Source organism: Leptodactylus fuscus, chromosome 3 (genome assembly GCF_031893055.1).
Source record: "Leptodactylus fuscus isolate aLepFus1 chromosome 3, aLepFus1.hap2, whole genome shotgun sequence".
NCBI classification, from domain to species: domain Eukaryota; kingdom Metazoa; phylum Chordata; class Amphibia; order Anura; family Leptodactylidae; genus Leptodactylus; species Leptodactylus fuscus.
This window is the reverse complement of record NC_134267.1, coordinates 113,114,887-113,135,175: the sequence shown is the minus strand read 5'-3', so window position 1 is coordinate 113,135,175 and position 20,289 is coordinate 113,114,887. Positions and strand designations below refer to the sequence as shown.

The following is a 20,289-nucleotide window of genomic DNA, read 5'->3' as shown; positions in this document are numbered from 1 at the left end:
AAAATGTTGTGCTTGTTAAATTTAATATTATCTCTTTATCTTTCCTTCAACTAACAAGCGATTAAATTAAAGGCATTGTCTCACTGCAAATATTTATCCCTTACGTAGACTGATGGCTGGGGATCGGACTGCTAAGATCCCCCAACAATCAGAAAAATAGGGCCCACAGTGCTCCGTGTGAACAGGGTGGTGTTCACGTGCATGTGCATTGCCCCAAACCAGTCACAGTGACTGTTAGGACAGAGCTCCCCTGAAGCCCCATAGAATTGAATGGAACAATGACCACACATGTTCAGCACTGCTCCATGCACATGAAAAACTTCAAAGAGGATTTCCCACTTAAAGATTTCACTTGCTCTCCTGTCTCCTCTCCACTTTTTAACTACAGTGATAAGTTGGTAAGTGGGCTTAAACTGTGTGCAGTAGACATCAAGCTAGCAGTGTGCTTGTTCTCAACTCTACACCATTATCTCTGGATTTACATATAGAGATAACAGGCTCACTGATCATACACTGTTCTAGTTCTGATCAGAGCTCAGCAGCTAAGTGTATTAGCTGTCCATCCAGTAAAGAGGCACAGGAGGATAGAATAGAGCTGGTAAAACACGGAACCACTTGTAAACCATAATATTCCTCTGCCCACGCACAGTTATCCAAGTTAAAGGCTATAAAGAACAAGGGCATAAGATCCCAAATCAATTCAGCAATGCTATGTCTTATAAAAGGTTTGCATCTGGATTGGCCATGTAACGGGTCATGTCATCCGCATAAAGGCCTATATGATCCTCCCTCAGACCTAACAGAACGGCAAGATATGGTATAGCTTGATGTACTTGTGTCACGGAGCAAAGGTATACGTCTTCCTCCGGATGGTCTTTTGAATCAACACGGACGCAAGAGGTCGGGAGACAACAGCAATTTATTGTAATCCACAAAGTTAGTAGCCGGCAGCGGTCACATCAACCGTAATAACAATAAGTCCACAGAAGTCACAATCCAATGATAACTTTGGTTCCTTGGTCCTGTAACTATATCCTGGCTCTCTACAGAGCTGTGCACAGGCCGGCTAACACATACTAACTCCAGCTACAACTATATACTAAAACTGTTACACCTATATCTGTGGGTGGGAAGGGCTGAGTCACAGATCCTTCCCCCCTCACCTATACCAAGGAGAGCAGACTCCCTGTCTACTATGGACAATGCACCATCCAACATCTTCTTGGAGACACTGATCAGATTATCTCCACCCATTGTCCTCACTGGTCCTCACTAGTTAGAGGTATTTGCATACAATGTGCTAACACACTAGACCCGAATCAGCCAACTACACACTGATGTTTACAACAGGTTAGAGAATACATTCCACATGAAATATATATTACACATTGCCTATTGCCGGACTCTAACCATCCCGTGACAACTTGCAATGCCACAAGTTTGATATCGATGGTGAAAAGTAATGGAGATAGTGGGAACCCCTGTCTCTTTCCTCCTCACCAGTGCGAAGACCTGAGACAGGATGCCAGTCATCAACCTCTAGGCTCGAGGGAACCTATACAGAATAGTTTTCCTCTTTGTACACGTATAACTGTATTATTAGAAATTATCACCGGCGGAAAGTAACTATATTACAAAGAAAGACACATCCACTCAGAGAACTAGGGTTGGTGCAGTGGATCAACCTAAACCATTGGAAAAACTTTAGTAATGACCAAGTGTAAAACACACATATAAATGAGTACTCTTCCGTGAATGCTTTTATTTACTAAACAGACATCCTAGTCATCAATAATATTGGAGAAATCCATGATGCATCTGCCATTTACTCAATACACTACCATCATGTTTTAATCTCTGATAGATTACTATTAGTGTCTTAGATGCATGGCTGAGTAGTTCACAAAGACAGCTGCTTATTATTCATGCTCGAACACTCAGCCAAGCTATTTGGGGAACACTGTGGAACGTTTTATGACTTTTACCTAGAATTACCTTCACAATCAATATATGTGCATTATCCCAATGAACACACTTCACAGTCAACATAACAGCTATTCATCATGTAGTGTGTCCATCAGCAAAGAATACATTTACAGTTCTTTACATGGGCAGCGTCATTTCTGAAACCTTGACTAAGTACAGAAATACAACATTCACACTTCTTATACCAGATTTCTTTACGATGATGTGCCTTTATAATAATTAGGACCCTTACAAAGTAAACCCTTTCTACAGTGTGCTGCTATCCCCATTGAATAACTTGATATAAGCTCAAAATAAAATTGTATTATAGACATTGCTAAATACTGACAACTCAAAGGCATGAAAAGGAATTCTCACAAAGAGACCCATCAAAGAAGTGACAACCGCAGTTTACAGAAAGTACTTCAAAGGATGTCAAATGAAGAGTGCCAGCATAGGAAGACCACGCAACCAGGAGCTGTCTTCATGGATACTTGTGGTACAAAGCTCTCTAGGATACACTTGTCGAGGCGAACTTAGAAAATGGCAATTTCTTGACAAATACATTAACGTAATAACTACAAAGAAGAGACTGCAGAAAAGTGCCTAGCCCTTTCCGAGCTTGGGTTCACCTTCTGGATATGACAGCTTGACCTAGGTGACCTAAGCATGACATGACAGCTCAGCAGCCCCTTAGTTTAACCCTTTCACTGCCAGGGGTTTTAAGATATTTTTTTTTCTCCTCTGGCTGCCAGGGCAATTAATACAATTTTGAGATGTACAAATAAAACCTAAATTGCAACATTAAAAAAATCATACTAACCCCCTCGTACCTATATATTTTCTTAAAGTAGATACCTGCAGCATTGTCGAAATGCCACTTGGTATTGTATACAAACAGGCATCTTCATGTAATTTTGATTTAAAGTGTATGTTTTATATATTAAAAAAAAATTAAATGCAAAAAAAATGCATATTAGTTGGTAAAGTAAAAAATAAACAAAAAGTTATATGCACCAAACCTCCTAAAAATAAGGGGGCGTTCACACTACCGTCGGTGTCCGACATGTAGTGTCCGCTCAAAATCTGTCACGGACACTAGGAGCCACTAAGGCCTAAACCTGTTTGCACATGTGTTCAGAAAATCACCAGAACTGGAAGGAACTAAAACCTGCTTTGAAGCTGAAATACTTAAAAAGAATCTTATCTTATAAAATGTAAGGATTAAGCACTGTGAAAAGCAAGCGTCCCCCAAAACCCTATATATTTCTTGAAAGTAGACAACATGAAGATTACAGGGTTCTCAATGGGTTATCAATAGCCATGTCCACCTGCATGTAACTTTGTAACAAATTAAAATATTTGAAGAAAAAAAAAGCACGAAAACTTATATTTGCACCTAAAACTCATATTCAACCGTACATTCACAAACAAAACACAAATAAAATAATAAATCAAGGTGTACACAATTTATACATACCACAAACATCAACTACAACCAGAGTGTGTACTCTCAAAAACATTGATACAGAACACAAGCAAGATTTTTCTGTCATTCACTAATATGTTAAAAATCTATACTGCACCTAGAAAGCTGTGACTGTGATACCAAAATCTAACTTTGTTATGCAAACACCTTCATGCAACTTTGCAGCAGAAATTACAAGCAAAAATTGCACAAAAATTCAAATTTGACACTAAAGTGCATGATCAAGCAATCCCTTTCTGCAAACAAAATTTACTTTGCAAAAAATTAGAAGAAGTAAAGAATTCATAAATACCACATATATTTACAGGTACTGTTAAGAAAACTGTAAAATCACAGAAATGCGCCAACCAATTTTTTTGCATTCAAATGAAATAAGCGGTTTTGGTGGGGTTCCATACTGAAAATCTGCAAGAAATACGTAGTCTAAATTGTGGCCCTATTACTGCATTTTACCGACCAGGTCTCTAGGTACATTACTATGTTACATTGGCTGTAACGGTAGGTTCACAGCAGTGCCAGGCTCTCAGTCATTCACTGAGGGACCCAAATGTAGGACAGCTGGACCGCTACAACAGTGTTTACACACTGAGACCAGAGGACCCCATTGACTATAATGGGGTCCTCTGGGTGTTCACTGTATCAAAATTGAAAGCAACAGTCCATGCAGGACTTTTTTCTTCTCTGATTTTTAGGGTCTCTATGATGGAGTATCCAATGCAGATGTGAACCCAGCCTAACACTGTACAAGCTGCTGTCACAGATATGTTCATCTCTAAGGCCAGTACAAGAAAATGCATCCTTTCCCACATTACCAATGCATGGAGAAACTGAGCAGCATGCTATGAAAACATCCATTGCTATTATATGCTGCTGATGAATGAAGGGCTATTTACCCTAATCTAACAATCTCAGAAATAGTGGCTCATGCTCAGTACCAAATCTGTTCCTTGGGTGTAAGATTAGTAGCAGTATAATCACATATTATAGTATAACAATGTTCTGACAGCGTAAGAGACCCAGAAGTAATATAAAACAGTAAATGAAAAACAAACAGCAGGCTGAATCGTTAAAGGAGGCGAAAGGAGAAGCAGAAAACTTGGCTCAAGAACCGCAATACAAGATTTGTATGAATGCAATTTCTGAAACTGTGTAAGAGAAAAAATGTATTTAAAGCCCATAGTAACCAGTCACAAGAGCGCGAAAATAAATGAAAGTTGTTCTGTGTTTGGTTGCTACGGACAATAAAGGCAGGTTTTGTTTTAAATAGTTTCATAAATGGCTTCCTCTCCCCTGTTTAGACAATGCAATGTGAAGAGCAGGCACATTTAAAAGCCTCCACACAAAATGCGCAATATTTGAAACATTTGTGTCTAAAAACCAAAAGTTTTGTAGGTATGAAAAATTACATGTTGTGCCTTCTTCAGGCCATTTACAAATGAACGACACGACTTTAGCAAGATGCTACACAAATTTTTTTATGAGGCGATAAGTGAGAAGGTAGGGTAATAAAACTGAGGTTATGTGGTTAAGGAGTTGGGGGAGGTGATTTTGGGTCATCTGCAGTTATTCAGATGGAGGGGGGTGAGTTGTGTCCATGTAAACGGTCATAAATCCAGGTGTTAGAATGAGTCCTGTTGTCAATGATCTGATTTTTATTATCAGCTTGAATTCCCAATTTTTTTTCTCTGTATCATTCTTGAAGAAACCTTTTAGAATTAAGACTTTCAAGTCTGACAAGCTGTGTTCTGGCTCAGAGAAATGTTTTCCCACAAGGAAACCAGCTGAAACTCTATTGTATGCCTATTTAACTTTTCCCGTCTATAGTTTTGGCTTGTTTCTCCCATGTAAATTCCTTTATTGGGGCACCTTGTACACAGTATCATGTACATTGGAGGATGACAAGATGTGGGCACGAGTCTAACATTTCTTGCCGTTGCCTGTAAATGTGCCAGTCCCTGATGATGACATGAGCGCAATTATAAACAGGAGATTCCTTAAGTGTGGTGGTTGTTTATATGCGAGGATTTACTCTTCACTTAAAGGGAGCCTATCATTGGGGATTTTGGTTTTTAATTTAGAAAGACTATTCTAGTACTACCTCCCTTTCTCTCCGTCTCGCAGCCGTTTTTGAAATATATTGTTTTTTTTGCAAGTATGTAAGTGAAGCTCAGGGAGCATCACGGCATCATACATTGTGCCCGTGCACCACAGCGTCATATCAATGATACTGTCTCCTGAGTTGTTCTACCGTTCCTTTATGCATATTAGCTCATCCTCTTCACTGCCTAAAAGACACCTCTGTCTTCAGCGGGATCCAAATCCCGCAGGCTTATGCTGAGCGTGACGAGTACTGTCAGGAGGAAGGGGGGTGGGGTGACATTTTTCACTGCTCAGCGTCATCGCTGGACAATAAGGAATACCCCTCACAGTATTGCGCTACACACAGTACCGTCAGGAGGGGCGTTCCCAGCTAGACTGTCAGGAACGCCTTGGAACATAATTGGAAAGCCACCAGTGCTCTGAATTCAGAGCACTGTCGGCTTTCTAGCGGAATATAAAACCGCATGTGCCGGAGGACATGAAAGGTCCTCTTTAAAAGACCTGATTCTAAAAGGTATCTTCAAAAATCACAAAGTGAAAAAATCTGTGAATTGAAGCTGATGATAAAATTCAGATCATTGACAAAATGATTCAATCTAACATCTGGATTTATGAACCCTTATATCAACACAATTCACCCCCTACATCATACTAATATTCTAGATGGCTACAAACCCCTTGCAGCTATAATCTCAGTGTTATTATCCTACCTTACCTCACTAACATATCACCTCTTGAATTACCTTTTGTAGCATCTTGCTAATGTTGTATTCTCAGACATCCCTTGGTAAGGTCCTGAAGAAGACGTCTCTGTGCTTTGAAAGCTTGCAAATGCAATTTTTCTGGTTAGTCAATAAAGCTGTCATACCTACAACACTTTTCTCTTTTTTTTTTTTTTTTTTTAACACAAAAGTATCAAATATTGCATTACTTTTTCTGGCTAACATAGTACTATCTTATTTCTCCCTGTAGCTATAAGTTTTGGGTTACCTCATATTGAGGTTTACTAACTATAGTTGATTGAAATTAATGTTCTATCACGATGTAGTTGAATGATTTTCAGTTTGTGAAACCTGACACGGAGATAAGTAAAGCATGATTTATCTCTAGAGTCTGGTCTGCAAAGTGTTTTCATGGTTTAACATTCGTCTCTTCTAATGTATGCATTGCAAACATAAAGCATTGTCTTCTCATTAGAAATAGACCCAATAGAGATAACCTTTGTAGCTGAACGTTATTTATGGGATTACACTAGTGCAAATGCCGTGCCTCATATGATATTGATAAATTACATTACTACCAAAGCATCACAGAAAACTCTCACTTTATGGCATCAAATATGAATATGCTCGCAGCTCGTAGGATCAGAATTTGGGTTATTCAAACCTTGCAAGGTGAGACATTTATTATTGTGAGATATTAAAAGTAAATGTGTGCTCTAAGGATCAATTCCAGACGCCTAACCCAGAGAAGTCTATCAAAAACCCCAAGTCTAAGTAAGCTATCTATTATTATTAATATTATCCATCTTTGTAAGTTACACAGGAGGAGATGGCACACTGGGAGGAAGAATGATAAAGCTGCACATGCATTTGGTAATTCAAAGTGAAGCCTACAAATGAGACGTCTCATTAGCTGGAGCAGATGGATAAAAATTAAAGGCTGAATCGCCAACTTTTAATTTCCCAGTAGCCAGGAAGAGCTTGGAGTCTTGCAGAGTACGACTGTTGAAAAACCAACATGAAAAGATTTTCTCCATCTGTCATAACACATGCCGGAGTGAAATACAACTACCTCCCACTGTCCTTTCTTCTGCAAATGGCAAGGATATGCGGAATGTGTATTAAACACATGAATATACAACTGTACCCATATATAATCATTTAAACTGGTTTTACATCAAGACACTTGGCATTTAAGTAAGGAAAATGAAGATATCACACTTAGCTTCTAGAAAACTCCGCTACTGTCTCTGTCTGCAAGGTGCACCGGAACCAGAGCCACGGAACAAAATTGCTAAGTTGTATATCTAAATATTTGAAATGAAACTAATCACTTCTTGACATCTCCCCAAGGCGGATTTGGAAGGAGCGGATTAAATTTTTGGACACCAGCCTTCAATAATTTGCTGTTACAGATTGCTTCTGCTTATACATGTTAGGTTAGTGTTTTATTGTTAAACACTACAGCATTTTTCCTAGACAGTTTCTGCAGTGTGCATGCCCCGCTCTTCTAAAGGTAACATGTTCCTATCCTTTCAGAGTAACTAATAAAAGCACCATAAATTGTGAGCACGGATAAAACATTAACTAGCATACCCAATTATTGCTAAATAATGAATGAATCCATTTCTAATAACATATAAACACAATATCTGTAATGTTGACAGCGTGTTTTAGATTTGTTCCCCTGACACACATTATTTTCTTTAGTTGAAATGTTATGTTTATTTGAAGACTAGTTTAGTCTCATACAAAGTCTACTAAGAAAGTTCAGGAATTCTGTATAGACCTATTAAAAGTGATTTTGGACTGATCTGGAGTTACAGCTATCCATCTATGGAAGTAGGCAACAGTTTGTTTAACGTGTTTGTCAGCAGGAATATTGTTATGAATGGGAATAACAGTATCTTTTAGGGCTAATTCAACACTTTCTACAGATGCTTTTCTTATATTGCATTGGTGCTCCTTTTTCATGACAATCAGGATTTTATTCATATGCAAATTAGTTGAAAAGGGCTTTAGGGTCGTTTTCTATTCTGCTATAAATAATCGTCTCTAACTTCCGCACCCCCCTCCAGACTGCTTGAGTAAAATCTCCCACCTTGTCACATGTTGTCTGCAGTTAGGGGCCATTATCTCAAGCAAAGGGTGAAGCCGGGCCAGAGAAAAAAATAATTCCCATTTACGCTAATTTGCATAAGAATAAAACACTGATTTTAATTAAATTGGAGCTACAATGCAGAATAAGAAAGGCGCCTTTGGAAAGTGTAGAAGCCACTCTACAAGGTACTGTCATTAGTATGGTAGCAATTTTCTTGCTGGCAGACTCCTTTTAAAGACAGATGTTTGGCTAAAGGTGCCCCAACATCTGAAATGGTTGTAGGCTGACAGCTTTCCTCAGAACACACCCATACACTTAAGAAAGTTGGCTGAGCTCAGCTGACATTCATAGTGTCTAATGTGAAAGACAAGGACCTCTGTTCTGGAGATTGCTGGGAGTCCCTACAGTTGGAGCAGCAGCAATCTAGCAGTTATTGCCTATAGTACTCTATGATACAATGGTTTGTACTGTATACTGTGTTGAATTAAAAGGTAACCTGAATCTGTCACACAAAACCCCCAGCAGGACACTACAGACTGGTGACCAAAATATTCCTATATGGAAGGCACAGACCACAACTTTTTCTTTTTCATTATATTGACTGCATGATCATCCCGTTAATAAGCAATAGTAATTGTGTGCACTGTCTTTCCTCATCCCGCTTTCACCTTCTTCAATAAGTCACAAGATTGTGACTACTGTAACTATGCTACATTGTGACATATTATTCTAGAATGGGCTGGACAGGAGGTCTGCAGATACCAGTGAGAACTACTATGTGACCTTTGAATTATCATAGCCCCACCCCCTGTTTTTCTCCCCTAACACTTCAATAAAACTGCCTCCCTGTGCCTCTCAGCCTGCTCTCTATAGCGCCTCTCTCTTCACACTTACTATATAATACCTTCCTTCTGCAACAGTCAGGCCATCATTACCTGTCGCAGTGGTATCAGTAGCAGTGGCTAAAGCATTACATAGACCTGTGACATCATCATGTCACCTATGACATAATGTGGAATGCACATGATTGTGTGCAGGCTGCCGTTCATAATTGTCATCCATGGCTCCATTCATTGGGGCCAGCGAGCACGGCCGCAAAACCGGACAGGAATAGAACCTGTCGGCCCACACAAAGGTCCATGGAAATCACAGTGGTATACAAGGGCCATACAAAATGAATGGGTCAGTGTGCTATTCAGGAAAAACCCAAATGAGCTGTAAGGTCAAAGAGAGCCTGCACACGGAATTACGCTCCACTCATTTTGAACGTAAAACTCGTTCACAATGAGCGTGTAAAAACCAGATCCCATTGATTTCTATGGGTGTCAGCATACGCGCGTATCACATTGAAAGCAATAGGGAAGAAAAGCCTCCCATTGATTTCAATGGGGAGCGCACGTATGCTGACACCCATAGAAATCAATGGGAACTGGTTTTTACGCGCTCATTCTGAATGAGGTTTACGTTCAGAATGAGCAGAGTGTAGACTCCGTGTGCAGGCTCCCTAAGCATGTAAACGGTATTAGGACTTTCCGTGATGGTTTTAAAGCAGAAACTACACATCAGAAATGGCACACTTTGAATCTACTTCAATAATTACCTTGCATAGCTAAAAAAAAAACCCAAAAACCTATGTAACCCAACTCTAATAGTAACTCTATGAAAACTGATATATGGTGTTCAAAATGTACAGAGTATGCTAAAAGTATATACAATCGTAGTTTAATCATATGGCTTTATATATATAAAAAAATAGACACACTGATATAGTGTCTGATAAAGTAGGTACATACATGACTAAGAACTGCAACAAGATGAACAGTACACAAGAGAGGATCCTAGTTATAAATCAGTAGCAGAGGGACTGCCATATACTGGAAAAGACAAAAGACTAAGCAAGGGACACATTAGAGAAAAAAACCAAGTAAGCATTAATTGCATGCACCATTGTATACCATTCCCACCCCTTAGGGAGTTTAACAGAAAGGCTTAGGACTGAAGGCCAGAAAAATTACAGCAATGGGATTAATAATCTGTCAACACTGCATGCCCCACTTTAAGTGTGCTGCTAAAATTAAAGTACAGACAACACTGTTTCTGGGTATTGGAATATTAGAGAGGTGAAACTACTTTGCTGAAGATTTCATTTACAGGCACGTTCAGGTTTATTGTACTTTATTCAGTTTTCACTATGTTACATAAAAAAACTAGTTTACTCAACTGAAGGTGTAACAAAAACATTATACAAAGATTTATAGCAAATATATTTTTAACCATCACTACTGTACCATATTGGCAACCTTACTGCTCCGTTTACTGACATTTCTTTCCCTTTCCTTGTTCCTCCAAGTGTTTTTTTTTTACTTTTTGTTTACAGTGTCTGAATTTTAAGTCAGAGCACTATGGTTCACTTTGCAGCCATAATAGTTTAGATTCACATTCTGCAGACACTATTAGGACTAATTCACATGTGAATAGGGTGTGGCCGAATTTGGTCCGGAAAAAAAACGCTTCAGGAATTAGGAAGCGGTTTTTGATATTGAGGCAGTTTTTGGAGTGGATTTTGGAGCGTTTTTTTGGTAAAAACCGCATCAAAAACTGCCAGATGGTTTTCCCTTCCAGCACAGCGAATGGTCCTTAAAAAACTGCATCACGGTTTTTTGACGCGGTTTTCCACCTCCCATTCACTTGTGTTGATTTCCTGAGGCAGAATCCGCCTCAAGAAAGGGCAACTCGCTTCTCTGAGCAGAGAGAGTGTCTTGTAAGCATATCTAGCGGGAGAGAGCAGCACTACAAACCCATTTGCTTGCAGAAAATAATTCTTGTTTTTTTTTTTTTTTTTTTTATAAGTACCCCCTCCTACGAGACAAATCTGGGAGTCTTCAATAGGTTCCTGATTGTCATAGCAACAAATCGTCACCCCTGGATCTTGTTCCCGGTGACAGCGATTGGCGATCCTCTCCAAAATGGAAGCAACCATGTTGTCCTGGGGAAATGGTGACTTGGTAAGGTGTGACTGAGGCATCAGAGGGGATACTAAGGTCACTAATTGTAGGCAGTGCCTATGGGTCTCTTCTGTATAAAACTGTGGAAACCCAGCAGCTATGGCAGTCATTCAGCTCTTGAACGGCCACCGCATTTTAAAGACCTAACATCTGTGATAATAGTATGAGGGATGTTGGAAAAGAGTTAAGAAGATTCATTTCAGAAGCCCCATTTTTGAAAACTGACATGTAGTGACATGACTGAAAGAGGTGCAAGGCTTAAAGTCACCATGTAGCCCTAGCCTATAGGGGGTGGGGAGATCAGGGGCTAAAGAAAAAAACTACGGTAATTCTGGCATTGCTTTCTAACATTTAAATTTTTCATCTTTCACCGTACAGAATAAGTTGAATGTTATTTTACACAATATGTCTATACAATTATGGCAATTTTTACATCTAAATCTTCTCTAATATTTGTATTTTTCTGTTGACACACCTCTCGACCAAAAACTTTGTTCACCATGCAGGTGAAACTGAAGCTTTTATTCTATTGTTAAGGATGCTATGGGTGAAAGTTTGTAAAATCCTTCAGATGCCATGGTCATAATTGGTCAAGACACCTAAGGGTATAACACCCACAATCCTTTTTATCTTTAACCAGAACAAAAAAAAAAAAAACACTGAACGGTCACTGTAATTTCAACAAACAAGAAAAATGCAACATTCTCTACTTATCAAGCTCCATTCCTACATTCCTCCTCCTCCATCCCTCCTTTCTAGACTGTTTACTCAAACTGAATTCTCTGCTAAATCTTTCTTGGGAGACAAGACAGAGAATAATTTCAAAAAGGGATCAGATTATATGCTGTCCATAAAAGACATCAAACAGGGAATAGCAAAGAAGTCAAGAGAGAGAAGCAGAAGCACAAACACTGCTGCCGCTAAAGTTTGTTTTGTTTTTTTTAATCCCACCTCAAGTGCTTTATTTATTATTGAATTTATGTGACATTAGGTTCCCACTAGCATTAGTCTCTCCTTAGTTCGGGTCCACATGGGTACCCAAAAGACAGAGAGCCTGTCCACTAAAAAAAACTGGCTACCCGTGGACTCCATAGACTGTAATGGAGTCTGCCGGTTTTCTAATGGAATTGTTGGAAAGAAAAGTCCTCCCTCCAGGATTTTCCTCTCTGCCAATTTTAGACAGAATTTCCAGTGGAGTCCCCAACATGGATGTGAATCTAGCTATAGAATTTGATTTTAATCATATTATAATGCAATCTAAGGTACGTGACAATTTGACACAAGTTTTTATCTACTTAATACCCTATATTTTATTGTTTTAAAAATCTGGTAGGATATAAATTTAGGTCAAAATAAGTGCAGTCATGTGAGGAATAAAAAAAATACCTCTTCTACTGCTGTCAAATGCCAATGAAAATGTGTAAAGCAATTTCCCTGCTCCCATACGGTTTATGCTATGTAGTTTCTACATTAAGTATATTACGTGTATATCATACCATTACTGTTACTAGCCTGAGTGTCATGGAATTTAAACTGTGTAAATAAATATCTTACATTTTCTATATTTTCATGATATGCAGTTTCTTAGCTCTTCCACATAGGGCATACACATATATATTCCAAATATTTAAAACAATGAAAGTGAACTACAGCCAATGACCTCTGTAATGGGCCCTTTACAATATAAAATCCGATGCAAAGCAGCAGTCGCATTCAGTTAATTTTAAAGCTCCACTAAAGAATCTGGCACTAAATTAACTTGCAGCCATGGCCCTGTCCTGCCTTTAAAATAATGCTTTAGTAAGTATTCCATGTGCAGAATAAATCAAGGGAGATACCCGCTGTTTTTATATGCGAATAAGAGCTTTGTACTGCCCTGCCTTTGCACAGTTCATTTTACACTACGGTTTTCTACCACATTTCCACTTAATAGTATCAAATGTATTCATTATGAAATTTGACTGGAATTGGGCTTCTCTGCCAGATTATGTCTAATGCAATGCACTGCTACTGGCTATATCTATAAATGTTCTACCAAGCCCCTGCATAGTACAAATAATAGCATTCACTCACAAAAAAAAGTGATTTGACTTAAACTATTCAGTGCTCTGCCCCCCAATACTACCTGCTTTGCTTTCTAGATCAATGCTATATCCACCTTCGCAAATATTTTAAATTCTCTCAATGTGTAAAAAATTTACTTTGCGAATAGGTCTTAATTGAAAAAAAAAGTATGCTATTTTGGTTATACATCTACTATGCATACTATGGTAACAGACAACAAGCAACCTGTAGTCTGTTCCAGTCAACTCCTTGTCCTCTAAACTCACTATCCTCTACTTTTTATCAAAATGTCTGGATACCTTTCTCGAACAAAACAATATAACAGGTTATGGACTCTAGATTTTGTTAAGGACACATTGATCCAGGCTTTTATACTCACTGCCAAATTGGAGATGGGAGGGAATTTTTTCCCCTGAAATGGGGCAATTGGCATAAGCCTCATGTGGTTTTCTGCCATCCTCTGGATCATCACTGTAGGGGACTGTAGGGTTATAGGTTGGACTTGATGGACTGATGTCTTCATCCAACCTCATCTACTATGTAACTATGTAGTTTTTAGTGCCAGGGTCTGGGGTTGCTAGGTGGGGTGGCATAGACACACAAGTACAGTTTCTTTAATCCAAAACAAAAGTAGAGTTTTATTTTCACTCAAAAAAGGTAGTGCAGCAACAAAAGGAAACAATACAAAAATAAATATCTGCCCAGCTAGGCTCTAACTAAACATAGAATAGGTTACCTCACCTAGAATAACAGAAATCCAAATGCCAGTTGAATCACTCAGGACACAGCTCCAAAAATATGACCTCTCTCTTGGCTCTCCAGCCAAGCTCTGCCCACAGTCTGCTGCTGGAGCTGGCTTCTTAAGCCTCTTTGACGAGGAGACTCTCTGCAGCAGAGTCGCTGCCGGAACATCCCCAAAGTGTGGACTGGAGGGGGGTGGAATGACAGGTCCCACTACCAATCCTACCTGTCATTCCTAAAAATCCAGCCCGGTAACTGGAACTCTGAAATAACCCTCAGCAGACAATAGTTATCTGCTGAGAAATGTTCTTTCTGGAGTTTACTCATCTCGCCCACCTTAGTAGTCTGGGTGAGATGTACACCCCCTCCATTACCTGACCAGCCATCGGCTTACACTAGTTTGTTTAAAAGGATGCAACCTTGGGATGTAAGTTTGAAGCTATGAGTAAGGGACTCAACCCTGGTCTCAAAACGTGTAAGCTACACGCTATTATCCTGTATCCTGGGTGATGTAACATCTATTGTTTTATTTTTTACATGAAGTAAAAGTTATTTTTTATTAACTCATGGCATGCTGGATAATTTTTGGATTCGTTGTCATCTACTATGTAACTATGTAGTTTCTAGTTTATTTAAAAGGATTTAACACTGAAAAGGTAGTGTATGTTTGGTCATAATGCCGAATTACCGTATGAAGTCTTAAACTATACATACCTGTAAAGAGTAAAAGCAATAGAGTAAAGGAGAACAATAAATGTGTTGTGAAACGGAGAAAGAACACATTTCAGTCACATACGGAGAAAAAAAAAGTGGGATGGGGTATGATTGGAAAATAAGAAAAAAGTTATTCTGCTATGTTTAGTTGGGTGAGACCATATGTATCCTAGCAGAAATGAGGCGGCAAATATAAAATTGCAGGAGTACAAAAACAGGATTTGTTTGCCGACTGCTACCATAGAAACTCATAGTCTGTACAGGAGCTGTAAAAAAAAAAAAACTAAGAAACTTTTAATTAAGAGCTACTACTGCAAAGTTCCTTCATCTTTCAGCTAGAATTTATAGAAACAATTAGACCATTTGGTTACGAAGGAGAACATAGCCCTTAATACTGCAATGGATAACTCTTACCTGCTGTCCCGCAGGATTCAGAAGTAAATTACACAGGCAGAGAGCTGACAAGGCTTTCAGAAATAGTATTGATTCAGTTCTATAGGCGCTGCACTTTGCTGGTTACTGTAATTTACTCCAGAGTATCCAAGAAAAAGAAGGTTCTAGTGTTTTGTGAGTCACAAGGGAATACAATGCGCCACCTTCTAACAACCACCCCAAGTGTGACAATGCAGCCTGGGAATATTATTTCACAAAAAATACAGGTTCAAAACACCTGGTTATCAAGTTTTAGTAAATGAAGCTCATTTTACAATGAAATTTGCAAAATGTATTCAAATTATTAGTGTATCAATTAATTTTGTTTGTTTTTCTGAGATTTCTGCTTCTGGTCATTTGGCATACCCTATACTGTCTGCTACTGGTCATATTATGTAAGCATAACTACAATAAAGTTATACACTTATGTGATCATTACATAACCATGTCAGGTTGGATTCAATGGTTTAAGATGAAATCGAAATCTTAAAAACTGTAAGGAATGGATACAATTGATACTCAGGAAAATGCATATCTTTCTATTATAAAACGAATATAGTTTTATGTGCTAAAACAAGAAAATTGTTTAAGCTAGTAATTGTTTTCAACAGTATGAAGCAGGTACTTCATTATAGGTAACTGGCGAACCAACCTTGCCACCGACAAACTAAGTTCTTTTGAGTTCAAGCAAAAACAGCTTATAAACAGTAAAATAATTTCACATGAAACTGGACTGGTATTTGCACATACTAATAATCTTACATCAAAATGGACTGGTATCTGCACGTATGTATCAGGGTATCACTCACATCTCCCCTCCCAGTACCCGCCCACACTCTCCTAAGCCACAAGCCCCGCCTTCTTCCTAGGTTTATAACACTAACCTGGGAGGTGGTGGCAGCGAGGCGAGAAAAGAAGTGAGAACAGCGGGGACCGGACCAGCGATCTGTGCAGGTAAGTGTTAGCTACTAGAGATGTTAGCTAGTCTCCCATTAGAATGAATGCATGCAGCCGGCATGCAGGGGGTTAAGCGGCCGGACGCCGGCATAGGCTGTGTGCCAGCTGCATCCATTCATTCCTATGGGACCTAGCTAACATTGTTAGCTTTTCCCACAGTGCTTGGTCGGTAGCAAAGCATTGTGGGAAATAACCTTCGACCTCGATCCCGCCTAAAAAGATTAGGATCAGAATTCCCATCGCGAAAATTACTCGATCGCCGATCGGAATCCGATTTTTTACGATCCTGATCGCTCAACCCTAATAGTATATCTTAACAATGAAAACGTTTCTTTCTCTACTTATCAATCCCTGTCTCCGAAATGCTTTTCTCTGAAATTTCTGCTGAATCTTGCTCGCCTAAGATAGAATGTGACGACATAAGACAAAGACCGCTGCTGTTGCAGTTAACAGTGAGTGTTCTCTCTCACCCAGCTACAAGCTGGTGTAGATATCAGTACAAGAACATGAACTCCTGAATAGTGTGCCTGGCACATCCTCCACTGATACAGAGGATATGAAGACTGGCAGTGAAACTACCAGTCTTCATAAATCTTCCCCAATAATCTCATGAGTTGCTTTGCGTTATGATTACATTTTGTGTAAATGGCTACTCATACCTGTCGACCAGCTCTGATTTCTTTAAGAACATTATCATAGCAAACTTCTTCCATATCATGGAGTTGTTGTGTCTGAAAAAAAAAAAAGTCAGAAGAGACAAATAATTATGTACTGAAAAAACCATACTAAAAAACAACCAATGTACCATTTAAGTGTGAACTATGTAAATTAATGCAGCCTTATAACCTGAATGAATTATACATTTCAATAAACCTATATCAAAACAAGTGTTTTAGTTTTGATCACATGCAACAAGATCAGGTTATTGTAGGTCTATATTAAAAACAGTACTGGAACTGTCAAAAAAAAACCCCACACAAACAACTCTTCAAAAACATACAAAGACATAGCAAAGTTTATTGTGACCTTGTTTTTTTTGGAAAAAGATTAATACAACATGTCAAATTACTCTCCATTTCTTGGAACTCCATTTCCAGAGGTAGCAGCTGTTTGTGCCAAGTAGCATCTGCATCCAGAGTGGACCATCAGTCCTTCCAGCTGATGTCACCAATGACGTCTCATTTGTGCTAGGTGCACTCTTCATAAAGAGGATGTCACAGCAGTCACTTGCCATTTGTGAAGAGGTCACCACTATGGCCTGTGATTGGCTGCAGTGGTCACCTAGTACAAACGGGAGATCACTGGTCACATAAGCTGTTGGAAACTATGTTTATGGCCCACTCAGAAGCATAATTAAATATTTAAAAAAAAAAAACACTTCTGCCTCAATGCTTCGTAAAACGTTTGGTATAGTATCACATTGTCCTCTTTCATATGAAAACAAAACTGTTGTATTACCTGCAATATTTCCAGAGATATCATAGGTTAAATACACAGTAGGGACTGGCATATTTATATGCAGATACAACTATACCCAATACCAAACTGTGTTTTTCATTTATGATATCTCTAGAAATAATAACAAATAAAATTTCATCTTTGATATGACACCAAAAGCACTGTTCTACCTGTTATATTGGCTGGGGTATACCTGTTGAAAGTGACCCTCAAGACTCAGTTTCTTTGCTTTATTAGAGCCCAATCTAGAGAAGATCTAGAGAGTGAACGGGCTATCAAACTTAACTGAATTTGAATTGTTCTGTAAAGAGGAATGGTCCAAAATACCTTCATCCAGGATCCAGGAACTGATTAAACGCTACAGGAAGCGACTAGAGGCTGTTATCTTTGCAGAAGGGGGATCTACTAAATATTAATGTCACTTTTCTGTTGAGGTGCCCATACTTTTGCCCAAATTTTTTTTTTTTTTTTTTAAATGTAGATTGTGAGCCCAAGTAGGGTTCACAATGTACATTTTTCCCTATCAGTATGTCTTTGGAGTATGGGATGCAAATCCACGCAAACACAGGGAGAACATACAAACTCCTTGCAGATGGTTTTTTGCCCTTGGTTTTTTGCCCTTGGCCCCCCACTTTTGCCCAAATTTTGTCAAATTTTGGTTTAATGCATATTGCACGTTTTCTGTTAGTACAATAAACCTCATTTCAATCCTGAAATATTACTGTGTCCATCAGTTATTAGATATATCAAACTGAAATGGCTGTTGCAAACACCAAAATATTTAGAACTAAAAATGATTAAGATTAATAGGGGTGCCCAAACTTTTTCATAGGACTGTATAAAACCGCATTTGCCTGAGTACATGAAAGGTCCTCTTTAATTGTGATTAAACACATTTTTTGAAACACTTGATTGCACTTGTTGCAACCAAGGGTAGTACAACAAGTTATTAGGTTTAGGATGCAATTCCTTTTTCACATAGGGACAGGTTGGTTTGGGTAGCTTTTTTCCTCTTACTGAATTAAATCATCATTGAAAACTGAATTTTGCATTCACTAGGGTTTGTTTGTCTGATACAGAAATTTGTTTGATAATCTGAAAAATGTAAGTATGATAAAAAAGAAAAGCAAAAACAAAAGAAATCTGTAAAAGGGCAAACAATTCTTCATAGCACTGTACCAGGGCCAAACACTGAACATCTGATTTGGTCCCCTTATGGTATCTAATAGTTTTACTGAAAACCTTTCTTAACTTAACTGAAAAATATAGTATTAAATATGACATATGCTTAAAATCCAGGGCTTGTGAAATGTTTCACATAGTAGTAATGCTTAGGTAAATATGTATGTTTACTTATAAAGGGTTGTCTGATGCAATTCTCAGAAAACAGGATATAATTTAATGCATGATGAGCAAAAGTGAATTTCCATAACTAAACAAGTAAAATGCCATTCTAGCATATTAAAAAAAAAGTAAACATCCCCAATGAATGGCAATATTCCCAATCCTCATATATTTAATATGCCACACTACACAGACCTTATCATGCACTAGCAGAGGACTATGGAAATTGATTTATATGCTGCATAGCTGTCACGTTGTCTGCTATAGTGTTATTTATTTTAATGTGCTAAATCAGTTTTGGAATTGTATGTGGTGATCATCAGCCACAATGTTTTCTGTTGTCGTGGTTAAGTACATTTTGTTAGAAAGCTGCCATATGCTTACAAATTTAGTTTAAAGGGAAAAAATTACAATAGATGACAATAATATTCCGTCCAAATGAATATTTAAAATAGTTACAGCACAATGTCAATAACTGAGCAAAGAACTAAAGCAAAAAATGAAGGCACTGAGTTTAGAATAATATGTGCATTAAAATTTCTTTTACATGGGGTTTAGAAAATGAAGATGAAGATTGTAAATAATGGTGTGGCTCTGTGGTTAGCATGACTGCCTTGAGGTGTCGAGTTCCAGAGCTCAAATGTACAACATCTGCATAGAATTTACATTCTGCATGCTTTTCCTCCGGGTACTCCTGTTTCCGCCAATAACCAAACAAACATACCGAAAGGATAAATTGGAATTTAGATTGTGAGGCCCAATGGGGACCTATGTGAGTAATGAAAATATTTGTACTGAGCTGTGAAAAAAATCTCATCACTAGACAATCTCACAATTCTAGATTTTCTTTCCTTTACTTTTCCAAATGGGCTTCAGCAGTTGGACAAGGACAAAAGGAACTTATATCTGCCTATACCTTGAAATAAAGCGGCACACATGCTAACAAAACTGTACTAGTTAGTACAGCACAGAAATATAGATGTTGACACTTAAAGGGGCTCTATCATTGGATATGTCATTTTTAGCTAAGCACATCCTTGCATAGCTTTTAGAAAGGCTACTTCACACATACCTTTTGTATGTAAATTGCCTCAGTAGTCTTTGAATAAGTCAGTTTTTATTCATATGCTAATTAGCTTTCTGTGTGCACCGGAAGTGTCTGTGTCTGCTATTCTCTGTGTATGCTAGCAGCAGGGA

General features: G+C 38.4%; 1 protein-coding gene across 1 annotated transcript in view; it reads right to left on the bottom strand.

Moving 5' to 3' along the window:
• Positions 1 to 20,289, bottom strand: part of ASCC3 (activating signal cointegrator 1 complex subunit 3) — a 454,027-nt gene that overhangs the window by 256,193 nt on the left and 177,545 nt on the right. Inside the window, exon 13 of the mRNA XM_075268175.1 lies at positions 16,950 to 17,021. Coding sequence (XP_075124276.1) covers positions 16,950 to 17,021 — 72 coding nt within the window. The remainder of the gene's footprint in view (positions 1 to 16,949; positions 17,022 to 20,289) is intronic.